Below are 23101 nucleotides of genomic sequence, written 5' to 3' on the forward strand. Positions count from 1 at the left end.
CACACTCAGCACCCCCGTCACCCCTGGGCCTGGCGCGCCCCCTGGCTGCGGGCCCTCACCTGGCTCTCTGCTGCCCCGGACGCTCAGCGCTCCCCTCTGGTTGGGTGACAACCGGGTGGGCCCCAGACAGGTGTGGCAGAGACCGGGGGTCTCCGTGCCCTGGATGGCTAGTCAGTTACACTCCGTGAGAGCAGTGTGGAAGGCAGTTGAGAAAAGGGGAATCTGGATGCGCCTGCCTGAGTTCAAATCCACCGCCGCCGTCAGCTGACTCCTTGGCAAGGCTTTTTACCGCTCCAGCCTCAGTTTCCTTATTTGTCAAACAGTGATGACAACTGCCCCCTCCCAAGGGGTTATGACGAGATTCCTGTCGATAATTTACACGACGCCCTTAGCACAGCGCCCTGCCCGAATGTGCAGGAATCTTTGCCATCATGATCATCATGTAGTCCAGGGCGGACAAAAAATCCTTTGAAACTTTCATAACTCCAGACCCTGGCATGATAGAAATACTTCATGGCTGGTCATAAAAGCTGCTCGATTCCGGTTCAGAATAGCCACAGTCACACTTCTGCCAGCATGTGCCCGGTTACACTGCGTGCTGCTGTGTGCCCAGGCTAGACCGTGGGCCAGTGTGTGCCCGGTTACCCTGTGTGCCAACGGAGAGGGCTGCAACTGGACAGACAGTAAGCCGGGTCTGGGAGTGAGCCCGAGTGGGGCGCCGATAGCTCGGAGGGTTCAGCACCGCTCTGTGGGCACTGAGGCGTCTGAGCCCGGCTGGGAAGAAGGAGCACACAGTCTCCAGGGGAGATGCCAGGAGGCCGAGAGATAAGTTATGGACAAAGGGCTATTAGGGCTCAGACTGGGGGCAATGAGGTCTGCGGGGAGGGAGGCAGGAGCCCCCGGCTGGGCGTCCAGAGTCCTCAGGCCAGTGCCTGAGGACTGCTTTTATTTATGAAATAAGGAGGTTGGTGGCAAGTTGATTCCCAGGGGCTTTTCCCACCACTGACCCCAGAGCGTCTGAAAACACCCAGTGTCCTTTAGGCCATCTCTTGTCCCCACCACCAAAGGTCTGTGGTTTCAAAGGGTTACAGAGGTTACCTTATTCCTAACGGGGCATCTGTGAGTGGGCTTAGGGGGGTCTGTGAATCCCCCCACGGTTGCTTTCAAAATGTGTGTGTCCAGGGGCCAGCCTGGTGACGCAAGCGGTTAAGTGCTCGCACTCCGCTTAGGCGGCCCGGGGTTCGCAGGTTCAGATCCTGGGTGCTCACTGACGCACCACTTGTCAAACCACGCTGTGGCGGCGTCCCAGATAAAGCAGAGGAAGATGGGCACGGATCTTAGCCCAGGGCCAGTCTTCCTCAAGAAAAAAGGGGAGGATTGGCATCAGATGTTAGCTCAGGGCTAGTCCTCCTCACAAAAAAAAAAAAAACACAAAACAAAAGAATATCATTCAAAATGTGTGTGTCCATACATGGGTTTTTCTGGGGGAGGGTCTATCACTTTCAATGGGTTCATTCATTCTGTTCATTCAACAGACACACACACTCTCCCAGCCTTGGTGCCTGGTTCTGCTACATTGATGAGAAAAGGGCCTTTCTCTTGGCGGGGCGGGGGGGTGGTACATACTAATAATAATTTTAAAAAATTGATGACCCTCAAATTAACTTTTCAAAAGGGTCTGGGAACCTAAAAAGGATAAAGGATCCTGCAAGATGCAGCGGCTCTGAAGGTGTGCATCAGGATCCCCGGGGAGTTTGTGAAAATGCAGATTCCAGGGCCCTGACCACCACCCCCCCCCCCGCCCCCGGCCGCCACCTGAGCTCCTGACTGGGCAGTGTGGGGAGGGGCCCAGGAATCTTTTGGCAAGTCCCCCGGGGGTCCCTGGCCTCTCTGTGAGAAGCCAGGAGCGAGGGATCCTGCCTGCAGCCCCCCAGTGCTCAGGTGGGGAGCCCTGAACACCCCTTTCCACCAAACCTGACCCGGTCTTTGCCCTGTGAACTTGGCTCTGCCTGGCTCCTCTCTCAGGCGCTCCCCGCAGGCAGGGAGTTCCTTCCGGGGCAGGTCGGGGTGGAGAGATTCCCTCTGTCCTGAACTGACTTCCCTTCCCAGCTCTGAGCTTAGGACGGGGCCTGGAGGGCACCGAGGGACTGGCCTTCCCGCTGGCCGACATTGGGAGCAGGTGTCAGGGAGGAGCCGAGGTCTCAGAACACCGGTGGGTGGCACCTGGGGCCTGTAGAAGCCTGGACTCAGCACAGGGCTTGCTCACAGGACCCCTTGCCCGCACCCCAAGTGGGCCACAGATGGGGCTCAGGAGGGAACCTTGCTGGTCTCTATGCTTTTGCCCCACCCCCACCCCCACCCCGAAGCTCCGCCTGGAAACACTTTCCTTCCTTCTCCCAGTGCCTTTCCCTGCAGGGGGCTTTCACGTGGGAACCAAGCATGCACGATGGGACATTCATGCATGAGGGCAGGCGCATTGTTGCTGGGGAGGAAGCCATCCAATGGCCATCGGGAGAGGGTGGCTAAATAACCCAGGGCGTCCACACTGGGAAGACCGTGCAGATGGGAAAGAATGAGAGGCGGATGTGGAATACCGCCCAGACACACGTCGAGGCAGGCGCCAGCAGCCAAGTGCGAGGGAGAGAGCGAGAATAAACGCGTGTATATGCACAGAAAACTTCTGGAAGGATCCACAAGAAACTGCTAGCCATGAGTCCTCTCAGGAGGGACCAGAGAGAAATCTGAATTTTCATCGTACACCCTTTTATAGAGTTTGGATTTTATTTTTGTTTTTTAAAAATTTCTTCTGCATTTATTTTTCCTGCGTGCTTGAATTGCTTGTTCTATGGCTTTGCTCGGTTGCTTTTTAAAAACTCATTTAAAAATGACCTGAGTCTGCCCTTCCCTCTTCCCATCTTCCCCGCTGCCCCCTCCTCTGCACCTACCCCCCCCGACTTCGTGCCCCTCTGTCAGCACCCCCACACTCCACGCTAATAACCCCGTCCTTGTCAGACTTTCTTACTGGACCGGGAGATACTGCTGGATAAAGATTATGGAAGACATGAAATTTGGGGAAAATAGAACCCATGCTGAGGAAGGAAGCCGCTCTGCCCTCAGGTTGCTGATAGTCTAAGAGCAGATAAGAACTAAGAGCAAAACTGCTACAACTTGGATGAGTCTGGGAAGAAGAGCCTTACCAGGGCTCAAACGATGGAGAGAGGGGCGCAGCCTGGAGACACCTGGGCTGGAGTCCTCACTCAGCCCCTTTCAGCTGCGTGAACGTGGGCAAGTCGTTTCGCCTCTCTGAGCCTTGGTTTTCTTCATCTGTGAAATGAGCACAACTGTAGCATCACCCTCATAGGGTGAGATCCCGTGTGTTAAGCACGCCCCCTGGCAGTTAGTGAGGGCTCAACAAAAGGGGGGGTTACATCTGTAGCTGAAGGCTCGGTGCTTGGGGGGGCTTCAGTACAAGCAATTATAGGAACTCCACACCGTGTTAAAACTCTGGACTTCTCCCAACTTCCAAATCTCCTTTCCCTGCTCTTCCTGGGAAGGTGAAAGTCGGCTTTGGGGAGGGAACTGGAGCAGAGACCTCCAAGTTAGGCTCGTAGCTCAGCTGCTGAATAACAACCACAACATCGGTCCTATTAATGCCATCTCTTATTTACCGATGGCTGACTATGGGCCAGGAGACAGGGCACGTGCCCAACGCCTCGGCTGATTCACTCTCCTCGGGACCCTCACTGGGTACAGCCCTACCCTCACCACTTGGAGGAAGCTGCTTTCTTATCTCATTTTCCAGGGAAGGGCCCTGAGGCCCCGAGAGGTCCGTGCCCGGCTGGACTGGTTCCCAGTTGACCTGCTCTGGTGCCCGAGCTCCCGGACTCCCACCCGCCTCCACCCTCCCAGGCTCGGGGCAACCAGGCCAGGTTCCCGCTGACTCAGCTGGGCCTGGCCCAGGAGCTTTGGGGAGAATTAGCAGATTTAGGGGGGCATTTGAGCTGTGCTCCACCATCCCTCCTCCCTCCGTTTTCTAAAAGCCGGGCCCCGGGCTGGTGCGGCTGTGTGTGCGTGCACGTGGGGACGCACGTGTGCACGACACTCGTCTGTGGGCAGGCCGGATGGGGTGGGAGCTGTGTTTTGGCCCCATGCCTCCTCCTCTGGGCAGATGGGGTTTGTTTGGTTCCAAGTGACTCATCCGCTCCGCCAACTGGGGTGGGGGCTGGGGGGTGCTTTCCTGGTTTGCCTGATAGTTAACCCCACGGAGATGGCACCATCCAGTTCCCTGGCAACCAGGCCACCTGCAGCCCCTGAACCATGTCCCCCCTCTGCAGTTGGGCCAGGCTGCAGCTCCCAGGAGGCCACCACCTTCCAAAGGGTCACCCACACCCTCCTTTTTTGCTGTCATTGTCCCCAGGAGCTGCAGAGGTGCACGCTCGCTCGCTGGGGTGTTTCTGTGAACCAGTTTGGAACAAGAAGGGCAGCATTCCCCCAGCCAGGGAGAGAGGGCTGTGCAGGACAGCGGCCTGTTCCTTCCTGCAGATCCTTCTCCTCCCAGGGCGGGGACCCAGCCTGCCCTCCTGTGGACAGCCGTTCTCCTGCCTCTGACTGTGTGGCCTCACTCCCACCTGGGAAGCATTTAAAAATGAAGATTCCAGAGTTCCCCCTCAAAGATTCTGGTTGGGTGGGTCTGGGTAGGCCCAGGAATGTGCATGTTAACAAACACGTGCCCCCTGGGGTGCTGAAGCAGGTGGCTCCTGGGCCCCCCTGAGAAACACAGCTGTGAACAGAGAGAGACGCAGCACACGCTCCCCACCTGGGAAGAGCCCATAGGCTGTAGCTTGAAGACAGCCTGGGTCTGAATCCTGGCTTTACCACACATCCAGCTGTGTGACCTTGGGCAGGTGGCTTAACCTCTCTGAGCCTTAGTTTCCCTATCTGTAAAATAGAGAAGAGCCAGTGTGCTGGGATGTGTGCAGAGCCCCTGGCATGGAGGCTCTTCTCCTTCCTGCCCTCCAAGGGGACAGGAGGGGGCTGGCCTAGCTTCACCCCGTGTTTTGTAACATGTATTTACTTTTCTTGCAGAACAATGCAAGGGATGGAAAATCATGCTGGCCCTCCAGCCCCGATGGGCTGACTCACACGCGGTCCTGGGCTGGGGGCCTGGCCAGCTCCCCACAGCCCCCCTGGGGCCAGGGGGGAGGCAAGGCCCTGGCGGCAGGAACAGAAGAGGGTCCGAGGTGAGTCACCCACTCTGCCTGCCCTGAGTCATCCCCCAGGAATGTGCCTGGGCCCCCACCCAGCCAGGGCCCCTGGCAGGCTGCCCCATCCTGGCCACCATCCCGCTGCCTGCAGGGCAGCCCCACCCTGCTGCCCCCCAGGGAGCCGCTGCCTGGCTGAGCCTCCTGCAGCCCTCTCTGGATGCAGGTGTGTACCTGTACGGCTGTGTCTATTGTCAAAATATTGCAACAGCTCCGGACCTGCTCTGAGCCCCTGGTCCCCTGGCCGTCCTGGCCCTTCTCCCAGGACCCAGCCACTGAGGGGTTAACCTCAGCTCAGAAGGGGCCTCTCAGACCCTGCTTCAGCCACGAGCTGGCGTCCACTCTGACGCAGCAGTACTGCCCCATCGCGCCCTCTTACAGATCCAGGCCTCGTCCTGAACCCTGGATCGCTTTCCAGAACAACGTGCTCCACATCTCTGGACAGCCCTGGGCCTCTCAAGCCAGGCTGTGAGGGCAGCCCAGTGAGGAGGTTACACTGTCAGGGCAGAGGGTGGAGCTGGGCGGGGCCGACAGGTTCTGCCAGGCCTGGGATCCCTGCTGGACAGGCTGCCCAGCCCAACCCCAAAACTCCTGTCCTGCCCTCTGCGCCCAAGCCTACTTCCTCCCACCCCGCCTCGCAGCGCCCTGCCAGAACTCACGCTGCCCAGACCGGCCCGGCTGCATTTCTGGGGCCAGTGTCCGGGGTGTGACACTCCCTGGGGAGGCTCAGGTCAGGAGGTCAGGACCCCATTTCCTCTTGAGCCTGGAGGCCTGAGTGATGGAAAGGCCAGGCCACAAGGGGCAGGACACAAAATCAAATCAGGTTTTAGCTTGAAGCCAGCCTGGGTTTGAATCCTGACTCTGCCATGAACCCAGCTGTGTGAACTTAGGCAGGTGTCTTAACCTCTCCGAAACTTAGTTTCTCCATCTGTAAAATGGGGAAGAGCCAGTGAGCTAAGATGTCAAATCCCAGCTCCTCCATTTCCTAGCTGTGTGACCCTGGGGAAATGTCTGCACTTCTCTGAACCTCAGTTTCTCCACCTGCAAATAGGGACACTCTGGCCCCTGCTCTGTAGGGTCTTGAAAGGATTCAGTGACATAAGGGACATGGAAAATGACAAACAATAACTGCTTTTATTGAGCGTTTACTGTGGGCCACGCCCTGTGCTAAGTGCTTGGCTTGGGGGGCTGGCACCTGTTTCCCAGCTGTACTGAGGGGTGATGGGCACACAATAAAGTGCTCGCATTTAAAGGGAACCACCTGGTGGGTTTTGACACAAGCACCCCACAGTGAAACCATCGCCGCAATGAAGGTGACGAGCTGGCCCACCTCCCCTCCCCACCTTTCAGATGTGGAAACTGACGCTCCGAGACGCTACGCACCTGCTCAAGGCGGCCAGGGGGAGCCTCTGGACTCAAAGGTCTAGTGCTGAGCCAGCGTCCTCGCCCCCACCTCTGCCGCCATTCAGCAGGGTGCCCGGCACAGACCAGGTGCTCCATGTCACTGTTGAGTGAATGAATGAGAGATGGTCGCAGGGACGTTCCCCAGAGGAGGACCAACCAGGGCTAGGAGGTCCTGGGTGGGACTAGGTGGGAGGGAAGGGGCTCGTTCGCTCACTCGTGCAGTGTTCCCTGAGCACCTCCCCCGTGACAAGCCTGCTCTGGGCACTCAGGACACAGGAGCGGGTACAGCAGACACAGGGTCCCTGTGCAGAGGACGGGGTGGGGACGAGGGACTGGGTAAGTTGGAGGCCACCTGTGGGTGGATGGTGGCACCTGTCCCGTGTCCCCAGTGATGGAGCACCCCAGACAAAGTCACGGAGTGGGGGCCCGGGGACACTGAGAGGAAAGCGTCCAGACCCCAGGCTGAGGGTGGTCGGAGCCCTGGCAAGGAGGGGGAAGGAGACCCTTGCTCACAGGGCCCCCCGGTTCCCTCACCATCCTCCATCCTGCACATTGCTGACTTTTCCATGGGAATCAGCTCCTCCCCTGCCCTGAGGGGAAGATCTTGACCTCTTGACCCCACAGTGCCTCCCACACATTCCCTCATCCATTTATGGAGCACCTACTGCATGCCCAGCCTTGGGGATAGGGCAGCTAACGAGAGACAGCCCGCACAGTCCCAGTCTGCGAAGGGAAAGGGACAGAAAAGCAAGCAGACAACCACATTTGTAAGAAATGAACTAACCTAAGTGCCCATCGGTGGGGGAGCAGCTGATAGATGATGAAACCACCACAGTCTGGGAGGGCTGACTGGGGTCAGGGTGGGGGTCTGCAGGCCTCACCAGGGTGTAGAGAGTGACAGAAAGAAGTGGCCCACCCCTAGGGGTTGTATTCTTGCCATTTGTGATGTAAATAGAGCTGCCCCCGTGAGTATGTACCTTGTCTTTCCTGCCCAGGCCCTTTGTCCACTCTCTCTGCTGAGGTCAAGCATTCCTCCCCGGACCGGTGCCCACGCCCCACGGGCCGCAGTCCCAAGCCATTCTCTTGTCTCTGGCTCAGGCTTAATCCCTCACCCGCCCCGGCCTCCAGGACTGATGAGTCAACACCGGTCCGCTCTGGACAGACACCCCTCCTCTCAGCCCTGGGGTCCCCACTCCACACCCCCCCGCCCAGTCCATCCTCTTCCCCCATGGGCCCAGCCTCTGCTGGTCTGGGGGCGACTCTGGAGCTGCCCTGTCCAATGGTACTTCCTGTAAGGATGGAAATTCTGGATATATGGGAGGCACGAGCCACATGTGGCTACCGAGCACTTCAAATGTGGCTAGTGCCACTGAATTTTTAATTTTATTGTTTATATTATATTTATTTTTGTTTATATGAATATATGATATGTTCACATCCATTTAATTAATTTAAATAGCCGCCTGTGGTTGGTGGCTATCATATTGGGTGGCTCCAGAGAGTCAGCCTGGGCCCAGGCGTGGAGGAGGAGTAGACGGCCTGGGACCCTGGCCTCTCCCTCAGGCAGGGGCGGCTTGGGGGTCTGGTTGGGCAGTTGGGGCCCCAGGGGCTGAGCTAGGGGGTCCCTTGGGGTCTGCTCTGTTGACGGGGCTGAGCTTAGCTTTTGGTGCTGTCGGGGGAAGAGGGAGAATCTCCCTCCGCCCTTTTCCTTAAGGTTCTTATGGCTGGCCAAATAATTAACAAGACAGGTTAGCAGGAGAAAATAATACCAAGTTTAATAACATGTATACATGGGAGAAACTCAGATGTGAGCAACTCGTCCCTCTGTCTAAGCTGCTTGCTTAAGTATTGCAGCTAAAGGCGAGGAGCGTGTTGGGGGTGGGTAGTGGCCTGGGACTTCAGAGGGCAGGAGGGCAATTATTTTCAGGGTCATCTATAGATAATGTGGTCAGGGAGAGAGAGAGTTTTTTGATAAAAGGGGCTTAGTGCCCCTCCCACTGTAACATCTATTTTACATTATCATTACAGCCATCATGATAGAAGATCTGTTCCAGGAAGGAGCCACCATGTCAAATTCTTTAGGCAGTTAGTGGGGGAGGTCAAATGTCCTTCAGAGAAAACAATCAAGGTAAAGAGATATATTTCAGGGTGGCCAAATCTTGATCTCCCACAGTGCCCATGCCCCCCCACCTGCCCAGCTCCCCGGTCTGACCCCAGCTTGATGGGCGGAATCACAACCTGAGCTGAGCTCTTAATGTTGGAGCGCTGCTCTCGGTCCAGCCTCCTCCACCGCCGACTGACTGCATCACAGCACCGCGTCTCCCTCTGCCTGTCCCCACTCCCCCCGCACCGTTCCTGACTCTGGAGGATGGGGGGTGACGTCACATCTAATCTGCTGAAAGGCAGTGATGACATGTCCTCCTTCCAGCCACCTTGGCCTGGGTCCCCCCAAGTGCAGAGCTGGGGTACAAGGACATTGCTTTTGGAGGTGACCCCAGGGCCCAGGAGAGGGGGCACAGGAGGGAGCACTAGGGGAGGCAAACAAACCCAGGGTACAGTTGCAGGCTGGGCCCTGCAGTGGGCTGATGGTGGCCCCCCAAAAAAGACAGGTTGAAATCCCAATGCCCGAAACCTGGGAATGAGACCCTATTTGGAAAAAGTGTGTTTACAGATGTAATTAAGTTACGGATCTCGAGACGAGATCCTTCTGGATTTAGGGTGGGCCCTACATCCAATGACAGGTGTCCTTCTAAGAGAAAGGCAGAGGGAGACTTGAGACACAGAGACATACTGAGAGGAGGAGAAGGCCGTGCAACGACCATCGGAGGCAGAGATGGCAGTGATGGGATTCGAGGATGGAGGAAAGGGCCACAAGCCAAGGAATGTAGGCAGGCTCTAGAAGCTGGAAAAGGCCAGGAAACAGATCCTTCCTTCAGAGATTCCAGAAAGAGCTAACCTTGCTGATACATTGACTTCAGCCCAGCGAGACTGATTTCAGATTTCTGACCTCCAGAGTTGTAAGAGAATAAATTTGTGTTCTTTTTTAAGAAATTAGGTGGGTGGTAATATGTTACAGCAGTCATAGGAAACCAACACATGGGAGATCCTTCTTCCCTGCCCCTCACAGAGGGACTTGTCTGTGCTGCCATCAAGGTGACTTGGGGCCTGAGAAAGGTCATGGGTGAAGGTGGGAGAGGAGAGGGGCTGGGAGTCGGTGTCTCCTTCCACCCTCCTCCTCTCCCAGTCCCCTGGAGTCTGCCCCAGACACCCTCCCACTGTAGCTACCCAAAGCGGGGGGGCAGCACGCTGGTGGTCTCCCAAAGTCCAGTGGGGTGACGCCACCCCAGGTGGAGATCCTTCCGTGAGACTCTGTGACTCTGTATTCGCGGGGTCTGCACTGACCCAAGGTCGTTAGTGTCAGGACTGAGTTGAACTGGAGACACCCAGTTGGCATCTGGAGAGTTGGAGAACTGGCTGTTGGCGTGGGAAAAAACCCACACATTTGGTGTCAGGAGTGTTGTGAGTAAAAACAGCTGAGCCATAAAAAGGATGAAGCTCTAAACCTGCTCTGACAGGAACAAACCTTGAGGCATGATGCTCAGCGAAAGAAGCAGTCACAAAAGGCCACAGAGTGCATGACTCCATTACACGAAATGTCCAGAACAAGTCAATCCATAGAGACAGACAGAAAGCAGAGGAGTGGTTGCCAGGCACCGGGGGGCGGGGTGGGGGGAGTGACTGCTGATGGGTGCGGAGCTTCCTTTTGGGGTGATGAAAATGTGCTGAAATTGACGGGAGTGAGGGTGGCACCACTCTGGGAATACGCTAAAAACCACTGACACACACGGTAAATGGGTGGATTGTACGGTGTGCGAATCATGTCTCCATAAAGCAGAGTTATCACTCTCCCCCTCCACCATCTCAGATGCCACCCCTCTGCCAAGTGCCACGGGAGTCGGTCCCTCCCTCCAAGCTGGTGATAGCTTTACCCCTGTCTTCAGTTTTTTGGACTTTTTCAATGTGATTTTTTTATTATTGTGGTAAAATATACATAACATAAAACTCACCATTTTAACTAAGCGCATCGTTCAGTGGCATTAAGCGCTTTCACACTGCTGTGCAACCATCCCCACCATCCGTCTCCACAACTTTCTCTTCTTGCAAAACTGAAACTCCACGTCCATTAAACATTAACCCCCCATTCTCCCTCCCTCCCGCTGGCAACCGCCCTCTTCCTTCTGTCTCCATGAATTTGACGACTCCGGGGACCTCACAGAAGTGGAATCATACAATGTTTGTCTTTGTGTCTGGCTTCCTTCACCGATCATAACGTCTTCAAGGCTCATCCATGTTGTAGCATGTGTCAGAATTTCCTTCCTTCTTAAGGCTGAATAATTTCCATGTTTCCCTCATTTTAAAGGAGGAGACACTGTGACCACATATGCTGCAGGGACACTGGAAAGCGACAGGGCCAGAACTCACACCAGGCTGACCGGAGTCCAGCACCCACCGCTCACCACTCTGCTACCCAGCCCCCTCCCAAGCACCATGCTGACTCCCCCACCCACCCTGCAGCCCTGCCCTTGCTCCCACTCCCTTCCCTCCTCACTGAGGGCTCCTAGGGCTCAGACAGCCTTTTACTCACCTTTCACCTTTGGACCCTGACCCCACATACAGCGCTTGGTGGAGTCTCAAAGCCCAAAGCATGTGTGGAAGTGACTGGACTTAGCGGGCCGGGCTAGGCGTCGAGGTGCGCAGGGCCTGGCTGTGCAGCCTCTGGGTCAGGCTCCCCCAGACTCAGCTGCTGCTAAATCAAAGCCGCCCAATGACCAGGACTGCTGCACAGAGTTGTGCAGGCTACAACCCGACAACTGTACACAGCCACCCTGCCAATGACCCAGATGTTCCCGAGGTTCCCAAATCCAGGAGGCCACTGAGCTCCAATCTGAGACGGGAGAACAAGGAATACGACTTAGAGGCAGGCCCAGACAAATGAGATGTGGTCCAGAAAGCAGACTAGGGGTTGGCAGGGGCTGAGGGAAGGGAGAAAGGAGAAGTGACTGCCTGATGAGTACCGGTTTCCTTCTCGGGTGATGGAAATGTTCTGGAACTAGATAGTGGTGATGGAGGCACAGCCTTGTGAATGTACTAAAAGCCACTCAATTGCACACTTAAAAATGGTTAAAATGGTAACTTTTATGTTCTGTGCATTTTACCACAATAAAAAAATGCCCATCTCTCCAGCTTCAGCACCGTCTCGGGCCGTCTGTCTTCTAGGGCCCTGGTGGAGGCCACTTGCGTCCCACAAGGGTCTGGACCTTGGACCCTCTCACTCACCCCCTCCTCACCCAGCTGTTGCTGGTGTCACAGTGAGCTGTCCAGCTGAGGACCCTTCCCTACAGGACGCCTTCGGGGGGCTTCTGCGTTTGGGCCCAGGGTTTTACTCAAATAAATGCATCACTAATGGGTGAAATTCCCCTGCCAGCAGCCCCTCTTCAGGGGAGCCATTCAGAGATGTGGGTGGGTTCTGGAGTCTTCAAAACCCACCTCGTCAAAAGGCAGCCCTGGCTCGGTGGCTCCCGCAGGGCAAGCAGGCGCAGCAGACAGAGGCCAGAGGTCCTGCCCCTGGGACTGCCTTTGCCCCCCAGCGTTCCCAGTTCCCAGCGATTCCACCCATCCTTCTGGTACCTCCTCAGTCCGGGGTCAGGATGCCTGGATATCTTTGCAGCTCAGGCTGGGAAATCACATCTTCCGGGTACTTCCGCCGCAGCCCTGGAGGAAGAAGGCAATGGAGAACCAGAGGCCTGGGTCTGAGTTCCTTTCTAGCTGTGTGACCTTGGGCAAGTAACTCAACCTCTCTGTGCCTTAGTTTCCTTGTCTTGAAAATGAGGATTAAAATAATTTTGACCTGAAGAGATTTTTTTTAATTGAGCTGATAGTCATATAACATAAAATTAATCATTTTAATGTGCATGACTCGGTGGCATTTAGTGCATTCACAATGTTGTGCACCCACCCCTGGTATGGAGTTCCAAAACGTTCTCATCACTATCGGGTTTGTTTTTGAGATCAAGTGTGTGAATGTTTGTAAAGCCTTAGAACAGTGCCTGGTACGGCAAGTGCCAAGTGAGTGCTCAATAAGTGGTGGGAACATTCATTAGCAGAACAGCGCTCATAATAGGTACCACGAGGCGGGCGGTGCTATTATTAATTCGCTTCCCTTGGGCTGGAGGAGGAGGAGTTAGGTTCTGGCTCCCCTCTGGGTCCCATTTTCCACACTGAGCTCTCCGTACCTACCCGCTGTGGCACCTCCCCCTCCCCAGAGTCCTCTCCTCACTGGTTGGGGGGCAGGGAGGCGCTGACGGTAGCCGGTAGCTGGGAAACCTGGAGCCTCCCCGGCAGCGTCAGGGCCTCTCCTCTGCCCCTTTCGGCTCTTCTTGGCCCCGCTCCCTGCTTCTCCCATGCCCACTCCTGCTCCCCTCAAGCTGCCACCTTCTGTGGCAAAGGACACCCGTGTGGGGGTGGGCCGGCCAGGAAGATTCCCCCCGGGTGGGAGAGAGTGAACGCGAGTGGAAGCACGCCCACCTCTGGGAGGAGCTCTTATGAGCGGACCTCCCTCACTCAGGAGAGCACCACCTCCCTCCCCAGGGCCAGCATTAGCTCTGAGCATCCTGGGATCCCCAGGCCCTTGGAAGGACTCCCAAGATTGGCAGCCAGCACTGCCAGACCTGTCCACTCAGGAGAACCACTTGGGGATCTTGTTAAACAAGCAGATTTCCAGGCTCCTCCGAGCGGTGCCCAGGAATGTGCGTGTCAACATGCACCCTACCGCAGGAAGTCTTAGGGGCTTAGGAAAGTTTGGGACAGGGTGCTCCGTCCCATCCTTCCAGGTGTAAACCTCCCCCTCCTGGTTACCTTGTGCCAGCTGAACGCCTTTCGTGCTGTAACAACAGCTAAGCGTTGATGCTCGCTGCGCGCCCCGCACTGACGCCCAGGAAGAGCATGGAGCTTTCCCAGATGAGCCCGGGGTAGAGCGAAACATCCCCGCACCTCGTCTCCCGGACAGTTCCCCTTCCGGCGAGACCCAGGAGCAACGGACTGTTGTTTGCTGCCACCTTGTGGCAGGGATGGGAACTTTGAGCTCCATTTTCATCCTAGATAACCTTAATCAAGAAAATGCACTGAGCAGCCACTGTGTGCCAGGTCCCCAGTAAGATCCTGCGGATACGGGGGCAGATGAGCGAGACAGACACCGTCCCTGCCCTCGCGGAGCTCACAGTCTCCCAGGACACACAATCGGTAACCCACAAATAAATACAATGAGTGAATAAATAAGATGATTACAGAGTGTGATCCACGCTAGAAAGGAAACCAGCGGGTTATCACAGGGTGCAATGATATATTTGATAAACGGAGCGTGGCTGTCTCCCTGCCCAGGACTCGGGGCCACCCGAGGGCAGATGCGTCTGTCTGATTCCCCCCCGTGAATGGGTGAAGTCACTCAGTGCTGGCACATGGGTCGAATGGATGAATACACTGATGACAGCGCTGTCCAGAGCCAGCTTCTTGGCTCTTCCAGGCAGAACAGCTGGGGAGGGAGAAGAGAGGGCTTATGGAAGGGAGTCTGGGTCCTCGGGGATCCTGGGCGGGCTGGAAGGGTTTGGATGTGAGCTAAAATGAGGATGATGGGCAAATGTCACCTTCCCAGGGAGGCCCCAGTCACCTGTTTGAAATTGTACCCTCCCTCTGCTCGCTTCTTGAACCCCTTCCCTGCTTAGTTCTTCCGCCTTGGCATTTTTCGCCATCTCCAATAGTACTACGTATTTGCCTTTTTTATTTAATGTGTGTCTCCCCCAGGGGAATGCAAACTCCATGAGGGCAAGGATTTTTGTGTTTTGTTCACTGATGACTCTCCAGCGCCTCAAAAGGCCTGACATTTAGTAGGCACTTAGTAGTAGAGTGAATGCATGATACATGGGCGGGGTTAAGGCAGGGCCAGGAGGGCTCTAGGGCGTGGCCAGGGGGAGGGGCGTGGCTCAGAGCCCAGGCGGAACGAATTGATCCGAGTTAGAGAAGGGGCCAAATGTAAACTGTGCCGGGAGGGGCGAGGCTTGGGGGGCCGGCTAGACTGGGGGTGCAGCCTTGGGGCAGAGTCTTCCTGGGGCTGAGCCACTCCCGAAGCGCGGTGCTTTAGGGGCGGGGCCAGTGTGTGGGCGGGGCCTACATGAGGCGTGGCCAATCTGAAGGAAGGGTCGGGCTGGGGGCGTGGTCAAGCAAAGGATATGTAAAATAAGGGAGGGGCTAAGGCTGGGGCGGGGCCAGGCCGGGGGCGGGGCCAGGCCGCGATCTCCGCTGTCCTGGGTCCCCGAGCGCTCCCTCCTGGCAGGTCTCGCTCCAGCCCCGCATGCCTTTCCCTGGCTGGCCAGGCTCCAGGGTGCGCAGGGCCAGACGTCCCCGGCTCGGCGGCCGCGGTCGGGCCTCGCCCCAGGCACTGCGCTCCGGGACAGGTGGCCGCGGGGGCCCCAAAGGGCTCAGCTCCGCTTCCCCGGAGACTCCGTGGGCGAGGGTGAGCAGGGCTGCGGGGGCGTGTGCGTGCATGCTGTGTGCGTGCCTTTGTGTGTGTGCATGTGTGCATCGGTGTGTGTGCATGTGCGTGGACGTCTGTGCGCACCAGGGGAATTGTGTGTGTGTGTGTGGAGTTGAGTAGGTGCGTGCTCCAGGGAGCTGAATGTGTGTGCAAAGTTGCGTGAGTGTGCAAGGGTGGTCCTGTGTGGGAGGAGAGTCGTGCACGTGTGTGTGTGACAGAGACAGTGGGTGTGAAATTTGGTAAAGATCATGTGTGTATCTCAGGTTGTTTTGGAGGAAAATGGGAGGGCAGGTGCAATGATACTTGGGGGGACTTAAAGGATCAGGACGTCTGTGAGAGCTGTGGGGTGCGTGGGTGGTGGATTGTGGGAGTGTAAGAACTGCAAATGTGTGTGATTCCATGTGAGTGGCAGTGACGGGTGCTTCTGGGGTCCTCAATGTGAAGGGGTGGGGACCGAGGAAAATTTGGGGTACTGATTGCTCTCGGAGGGGGGAGTGTGGTCTGGGGCAGTGGATAATGGACAGGGTAGGTGTTTGGGGACTGGCCGGGAATAATTTGGGGATAGTATTGGCCCCCTGGCTTTGAGGGCTGGGGAGATGTGTGGGTGGTGCCAGAGGGGGCTGGGCCTGCCCCTTGCAAAGGGGAGCACTGGATAGGGTTCTCGCCTCACGTGGAGGGAGCTGCTCCCTCACCAGTCCCCCGTCACCCAGGCTCCGTGCTCACTCCTGCCTGGCTTCCATTGGTGCTCCTTCGAGAACATGGTGCAGAAGTACCAGTCTCCTATCCGCATCTACAAGTACCCATTCGAGCTGGTCATGGCGGTGAGTGACCCTGATTCTCTGGCCCCTGTGACGGTTGGAGGGATATAGGGAGTCAGCTATGACGGGAATGAGAGGGAGCCCCTCAGATCCCCGGATCAGAAGGAAGTTTTGAGTTCCTCCACTGACCCGGGGAGTCCAGCTTCTAACCAGTGCCCCCTCCGCCTGGCCATTCCACCTGTCACCCAACTTCTGGAATTCTTGCCCACTGACCAAAACACAAGGTCTTTCTTTCTTTTTCCTTGTTGAAGCTTACCTGTTCTCTCATCTCATCTCGCTTGATCAGGGGCCAAGCCACTGCTGTCATTTTGTGATGATAATAATAATAGTTAATATAATAATGATGATGATGACACAGCCATTCACTGCGAGTTTACAGGACTAAGTCTTTACATACCTTGTTTCCTTTAATTCCCAACAGCTGGCATTATTCCCATTTCACCTCCGCTAAACTGAAGTTTGGATGGGTGAAGGGATGGGCCCTAAGTTCTGTGGCTGGGAGGAGGTAGAGTGGGGCTCAGATCCACACGGGGTACTCTAGAGCCAAGCATTAACTATAACACCCCCAGGGGCCTCCTTCGGTAGGCACCCCCCTTCTCTTCAAGGAAGCTGAGACCAGGAGGAGCTCACGTGTGTGTGTGTGTGTGTGTGTGTGTGTGTGGTGGGGAGTGGGCACGAAGGGTCTGGGAGGAGTCATTTTCATACTCAAGTCGGGCAGCCAGTCGACCAGGGGCCTACAATTGGCTCCCAGGCCCTCGTGCTCCTGGATCTGTGGTCTTTGCACCGTGGCAGGTGCTGGAGATGGCAGACGTGGCTTTCCTTCCTGGTGCCGACTCTCTGCCTCTCAGAGCTTCCCTTCCCAGTAAAAAGGGGCAATGCTCAGGAGTCGTGGTGAGGGGGAATGAGGTAACGCCTGGGGCCCCTGGCTCAGTGCCTGGCACACAGTAGGCGCTCACTAAATGCACCTGTCCCTGTTCTTACACCACGCGGTGTTATAAATGATTGTACTGAAAGTGCGAGAAACACCAGAATCCACCCCCATGCCCCACCCTTGGCTGCTTAATTCCAACCTTTGATCCAAGGACTTCCGTATCGGTTGGTGCCTCTGTGTGTGCGTGTGTGTCCTGCCTGATTTTATTCTACAGATCTACATGTGTTTACAGTCACATAAAGGATTTAAAAGCATCCCTGGACTCATCCATACATGTTGTGCTGTTATGTGTAGACGGTTCCAGGTCAGGAAAGAGGCAGGGGCAAGCCTGGAGTCGTGTTGACTAGCTGGGTGAACTTGGGCAAGTTACTTAACCTCTCTGAGCCTCCACTCCCCATCTCTAAAATGAGAATTACATGGTTTCCAAAGCCAGGCATTGTGCTGTGGACTAACCGAGTCAACCATGTAAAGCTTGCGGTGCAGAGGCGGGCACAGAGCAAATGCCATTCCTGTTATTGTTACTGTTACTGTTGTTGTTGCCTGTGGCTGTGTGACTTTCCTTCATTTGCAATGTGGGTGGGACACCAGGAAACAAGGAAGAGACTTGGGAACCTGCAGTCAGGAGCGCTGGTCCCTGACAGTGCTCCACCTGCTCCGGCTGTGTATCTTGGGACAGTCACTGAATGTCTCTGAACCTTGGTTTCTTCATTTGTGAAATGGAGTTGGTTATACGCACCGAATAAGGTTGTTGTGAGGATTAAAGGTGATTATAGTGTGTGTGGAGGGGCAGGTACCCAGCACAGGGCTTGGTCCATGCTAAGTGGACAATCCATGGCAGCTAAGTATAAAGAATCGCCCTCTGTCTGAGGCTCAGGTAGCTCTTGTGTTCTAAGAACCTAGGACTCACTCATTCGTTCATTCACTCAATAGAAGACAGACACTGTCCCCAACCTTCTGGGACAATCCAGGGACCCGTGGTTCTCGAGTATGAAGCTGAGACAAATAAGTGTAGAATGGAAAACTAATAACTTTTTATTATTGCCGGAGCTTAATAAATGTAAATTTAATTTACCATGTTTAGGAGTCTCAAAAATATTTACAACCATTGCAGTTGAAAATAAAACATGCCTGCTCATGTAGTGCTTAAGACTGTATTAAAAGGACTAGTAATGCACTCAAATTGCCTTTATTGGAATATATTAAGCATATTTTATAAGCGTCGAGTTCCATAAATGAAGGCAAGAGGACGCAGTTTACTCCCCGAGCGGTTCACAGTCTCCGGGCGTTGATGTATAGACGCTGTGGCTACAGTAGGAAACAGAGGTTTTCCGATATTTACTATCCGTATCTGCACTAATGTAAGTTACTCGTATTTTTCAAAGGGACAGCCGGGACCGTGTTGTCTTATCTTCCATACAATCCTTGTTGGTGAAAGGGCCCCCGAACCACAGCAACATCGCTGACAAAGCCACTTTGCCAACTGTTTACAAAACATCATTGTCCCCAAAATAGCTGCATAACTCAACAGAACTTGCGCGCTGTGTGGGCACAAAGGGGTTTTCTGCACTTAATGTCCGTCTTTGTTTCTCAGCTAAACACTTGTCCTCAGTTTGGGTCAGATGCCAGGGAAGTCTCAGATGCGTTCAGCTGTTTTCACTGCATCCGAGTGACCAGGCAAGCTGGCCTCTCGGTTTTTCTGTTTAACAAAACTGACTTGGGAATCGAAGCGTCCCTTGCTTCTTCAAAAGTCCACCACTGACGACACAAATGACTGGAATTGGGCCTGTGGAATTGGTTATAAACTAGCACGGAGGCAACCTTTCTAGACCCAGCTTAAAAAAACCTTTTAAAATTATTTTTCTCTTTCATTTCAAAAACTGAACTACTGTAATCCAATGGTCTCTCTCCTTGGGCCAAATCCCTCAACATGAATTTTGTTTCTGAAGGGAGGGATTCCAGGTGAACTGTGCTTTCTTTCTTGAGAGCATGCTGTATGGTGTGGTTCAAAACAATGAGCTTGCATCATCTCGGTAAACAGAGGAAAACAATTAAGACAATGGAGCGGCTGTGTATCCAAGGTGGGAGAGGGTCCTTGGTCTCTTTGAATGTGGGGTCTCAGAAGATAGGGACGTCCTGTGTGTGGACAAAGACTGTGTCTTGGACTCTGGGCTGTGGTCACCTGAGCCCTGACGGCCACTCTCTACTCAGCCTCCAGCCTGTCGAGAATGGATTCTAGCTTATCTGGGCTCCTCCTGAATGAGGGGGGTTCAGAGCCAGACCCACCACGGGGTCCCTGCTCCAGTTTCTCACCTGGAAAATGGAGATGATAAAGGCCTCAGAGAGTTGAAGCGAGATTAAATGAAGGGATGTGGGCGGCCAGACGGACCTAGTGCATTGTGTAATGCTCGTGAAATATTATTCAGGTTTATTATTATTCTTTATTGTTTTAACAGCTTTATTGAGCTATAGCTCACATACTATACAATTCACCCATTTAAAGGGTGCAGTCAGTGGTTTTTAGCATATTCATAGAGTGTGTAACCATCATCACCATCAATTTTAGAACATTTTCATCACCCCAAAAAGAAACCCTGCACCCTTTAGTCATCATCTCCTAATCTCCCCCACCTCTCCCCACCCTAGGCAACCTCTAGTCTACTTCTCTCTCTATGGATTTGCCTATTTTGGACATTCCATATAAATGGAATCATACAATATGCGGCCTTCTGTGTCTGGCTTCTCTCACTCAGCATCATGTTTTCAAGATTCATCCAGGTTGCAGCATGTGTCAGTGCTTCACTCCTTTTTATGGCTGAATCATATTCCACTGTATGGATGGACCACATCTGCTCATCCATTCATCAGTTGATGGACATTTGATTGTTTCCAGTTTTGGGCTATTATGAATAACACCACCATGAACATTGATGCACAAGTTTTTGTGTGGACATATTCCTTCCAAAGAAATTCCTGCTGTAAATGGTAATGGTTATTGGACGAGTTTAAGCAGATTCTATTTTAAATTTTCTTTAACAAACAGTACACAGAATATACTAGGTCCCAGGCACTGTTCTGAGCCCACTCAAATATTAACTCACGGACTCCTTATAACCAGCCCATGAGATAGGTTCTGTGGGTAGCTCTGTTCTACAGACGAGGAGACTGAGACACAGAAAGAATGAAGGGATTACCCAAGGCCACAAAGCAAACATGCGGCAGGTGGGGACTTAACTGGAACGTTAAGCATATTTTGCAAGGCAGTTCGGTTCCAGAATTTACATTTCCAACCACGAGATTTGCTGCTTCTCAAAGCTGGGATCTGAAGTTACGGGTGTGGTGTCTGGGCTGATCAGTGGTCCCACTGGGGCAGCTACCATCAAGACTGCGTCCAGAACGCATGCACCCCATCAGGACCCTGCAAAGGGGACACAGGCAAAACCCACAGACCCTGGTCTCTTGGGGGACAGACATGCCAAGAGGGCCCGGGAGCCTATGCTGAGCACTGGGCACCCAGCCCTGTCGGCCAGCTCAGAGGCAGGTACTAGTATAACAGTCTTAGCTGTAGCAGAAGGGGAAACTGAGGCTTAGAGAGGTGAAGGAGACTGGCCCTTGGTCAGTGTATTCGTTTGCCAGTGCTGTGTAACAAAGTACCCCAGCTGGGTGGCTTAAAACAACAGAAAGTTAGTTATTGCCTCAGTTCTAGAGGCCAGAGGTCCAAGATCAAGGTGTTGGCAGCGCTGTGCTCCCTCTGAAGGTTCTAGGGAGGGGTCTGTTCCCGGCTTCTCTCCTGGCTTCTGGTGATTCCTTGGCTTGTGACAGCGTAACTCCAACCTTCACATGGCTTATTCCCTGTGTGTGTGCCTCTGTGTCCAAATTTCCTCTCTTATAAGGACGCCAGTCATACTGGATTTATAAGGACACCCTAACGACCTCGTCTTAACTTGGTTACATCTTTAAAGACCCTATTTCCAAATAAGGGCACATTCTGAGGAAGCTGGAGTTAGGACTCCAGCATACCTTTGTGGGGGGCAAAGGGGGAGCGACATAATTTAGGCCACGGAGCTCAGTAAATGGCATTATCAGTAAATGGCAGAGATTTGAACTTAGGGAATCTGACCCCATAGCCTGAGCTCACAGCCAGACAATCGGGTTCTGGCTTTGATGGTTAGTAGATATCTGTGCACCAGTGGCCCTGGCAGCCTCAGGAATGACCTGGCCACCTCTTGTCCTGCCACTGCCCAGGAGTCCCTGTGGGGCTCAAAAGCCCTGTGGCTTCAGGTCATCTCAGATTCTGCTCACCTGACGAAGGAAGATGGCACGGAGTAGAATTTCCTAAGCAGTAGGCTTTTTATATGGAGGAAGGGTTGTGGAGGTGAGGGCCGTTGTCCAGCAATTAAGTGTTAAAATATTTAAAGACCTGGCCTTTTGTATTGATCAACAGCTTGTAATTTAGCAAATTGGTTATTAATAAGGAGTGGGCTCTGAAGGTACACCTTGCAGCCCAGGCCAAGGGCAGAGGCGGTTGGAATTGTTGTTATGGATGTAGTTTTCATCAAGCAGCAAGGCCTTATTTAAATGAGTTTAAATTAGTTCCCTGGAGCCTGTCATCTGATCCCGTTGCTAACAGATTAAAGGAAGCAACATTTTCCACCCTGGATTGCTTACAGGGCCCTGACGCTCTGATTTGGGCTGGGAGAACAGAGGTAGTCCATTGCCCAGCAAAGTGATCTTCTGATCTCAGAGGGCCCTGAAATAAACTTTAGGCCTTTGTTCATTAGTTTATGCACGCATTAATTCATGCACGCATGCATGTATGCATTTCGTAAACACGTACTGAGTTTCCACTGGGTGCCAGGCATCGGGCTAGGTGCGGGTTGAGTCCTAGCGCTTTTTTTTTTCTTTTTTTTTTTGTTCTGAGGAAGATTAGCCCTGAGCTAACATCTGATGCCAATCCTCCTCTTTTTTTGTTGAGGAAGACTGGCCCTGGGCTAACGTCCGTGTCCATCTTCCTCTACTTTATATGGGACGCCACCACAGCATGGCTTGACAAGCAGTGTGTCGGTGCGCGCCCGGGATCCAAACCTGCGAACCCCGGGCCGCCAATCGCAGCACGCGCACTTAACCGCTGCGCCACTGGGCCGGCCCCTGATTCCTAACGGTTTTTGAAGTGCATCTTTATTCTGTTCATTTGCTTGCTTACTTGTTTATATGGAATTTGCTTGTTTACTTGTTTATAGGAGTCTTTTTCATTAAAGTAAGCTACAGGTAGGTGGGGACCATGTCTGTCTTGTTCCGGTTGTGTCTTGACCTGGTTCTCCTGACATGGTCCTTCCTGCCCTCATAGAGCTGGCAGTGTGTGTGCGTGTGTGTGTGTGTGTGTGTGTGTGTGAGAGAGAGACAGAGAGAGAGAGAGAGAGAGAGAAGGCAGGCAAGTGTCATGTAGAATGATTTGTAATGGGGGAAGAACAGGGTGTTGTAGGAACGCAGAGAAGGGCCCATCGGTCACCAGCCGAGGGTCTTTTACGCCAGCCAGTCTGAGCTTTGCCGAGGGGAGGAGGGCACAGCATGTGCAAAGGCCCACGGGGGCAGAACTTGTCTCTAAAGAAATGAACGTGACTCGGCTGGGCCCCAGTGCGAGTTAGAAAGTGACTGGTGGGGTCAATTCACCTCTTCAAGGACCTTGAGAGCTTTGGGAGGTTTTAAGCAGGAGGGTGACATGATCAGATTTGCGGTTTAAGTGGATTGGAAGGAGGTTTCCGTCCTGGAGGCCTGGGAAGTGTGGGGAAAGCAGAGGAGACGGAGGCCCGCTGCATTCCTGAGACATCTGGAAAATCTGAAATAGCATTTCCCTCCCATCAGGATCCTGACATCCCACTAAATGTCAAGGCTGTGGGGCTGGCCTTGCTGCCTGCCCGCCCCTGCCTGAGCCAGCAGAGGCGCCAGCTGATCCAGGGAGTCTGTGGGCACGGAGCGTGTTCAGGGGAGGGCTCCCCCGCCCCGCCCCCTATGCATGGGTGAGAATCCACTGCAGGGTTTTGTGCAGTCGCCGGGCTGGGCGGCTGGGCCGCATGCTCCCCCAGTGCCAGAGAGGCCAGGCGTC

General features: G+C 54.2%; 1 protein-coding gene and 1 long non-coding RNA gene across 5 annotated transcripts in view; one reads left to right on the forward strand and one right to left on the reverse strand.

The window, feature by feature from the left end:
- Positions 1–8364: 8364 nt before the first annotated feature.
- On the reverse strand, positions 8365–13704 carry LOC147913553 (uncharacterized). 2 transcript variants are annotated; one of them, XR_015556489.1, is made up of 4 exons: positions 13581–13704; positions 12354–12437; positions 11311–11610; positions 8365–11120 (listed from the first exon to the last, which is right to left on the reverse strand). It is a non-coding gene; the product is annotated as an uncharacterized LOC147913553 (long non-coding RNA). The 2 variants fall into 2 exon arrangements; XR_015556488.1 differs by having other exon boundaries at positions 11311–12437.
- Positions 13705–15967: 2263 nt separating this feature from the next.
- SEC14L5 (SEC14 like lipid binding 5) overlaps positions 15968–23101 on the forward strand; it is a 36517-nt gene continuing 29383 nt past the window's right edge. For all 3 annotated transcript variants that reach the window (XM_004438092.3, XM_087449585.1, XM_087449586.1), the window contains exon 1: positions 15968–16073. In XM_004438092.3, coding sequence (XP_004438149.1) covers positions 16011–16073 — 63 coding nt within the window. In that variant the 5' untranslated portion in view covers positions 15968–16010. The remainder of the gene's footprint in view (positions 16074–23101) is intronic.

The sequence above is a fragment of the Ceratotherium simum genome, chromosome 26 (assembly GCF_057802395.1).
Source record: "Ceratotherium simum simum isolate JZ-2026a chromosome 26, ASM5780239v1, whole genome shotgun sequence".
NCBI lineage: Eukaryota > Metazoa > Chordata > Mammalia > Perissodactyla > Rhinocerotidae > Ceratotherium > Ceratotherium simum.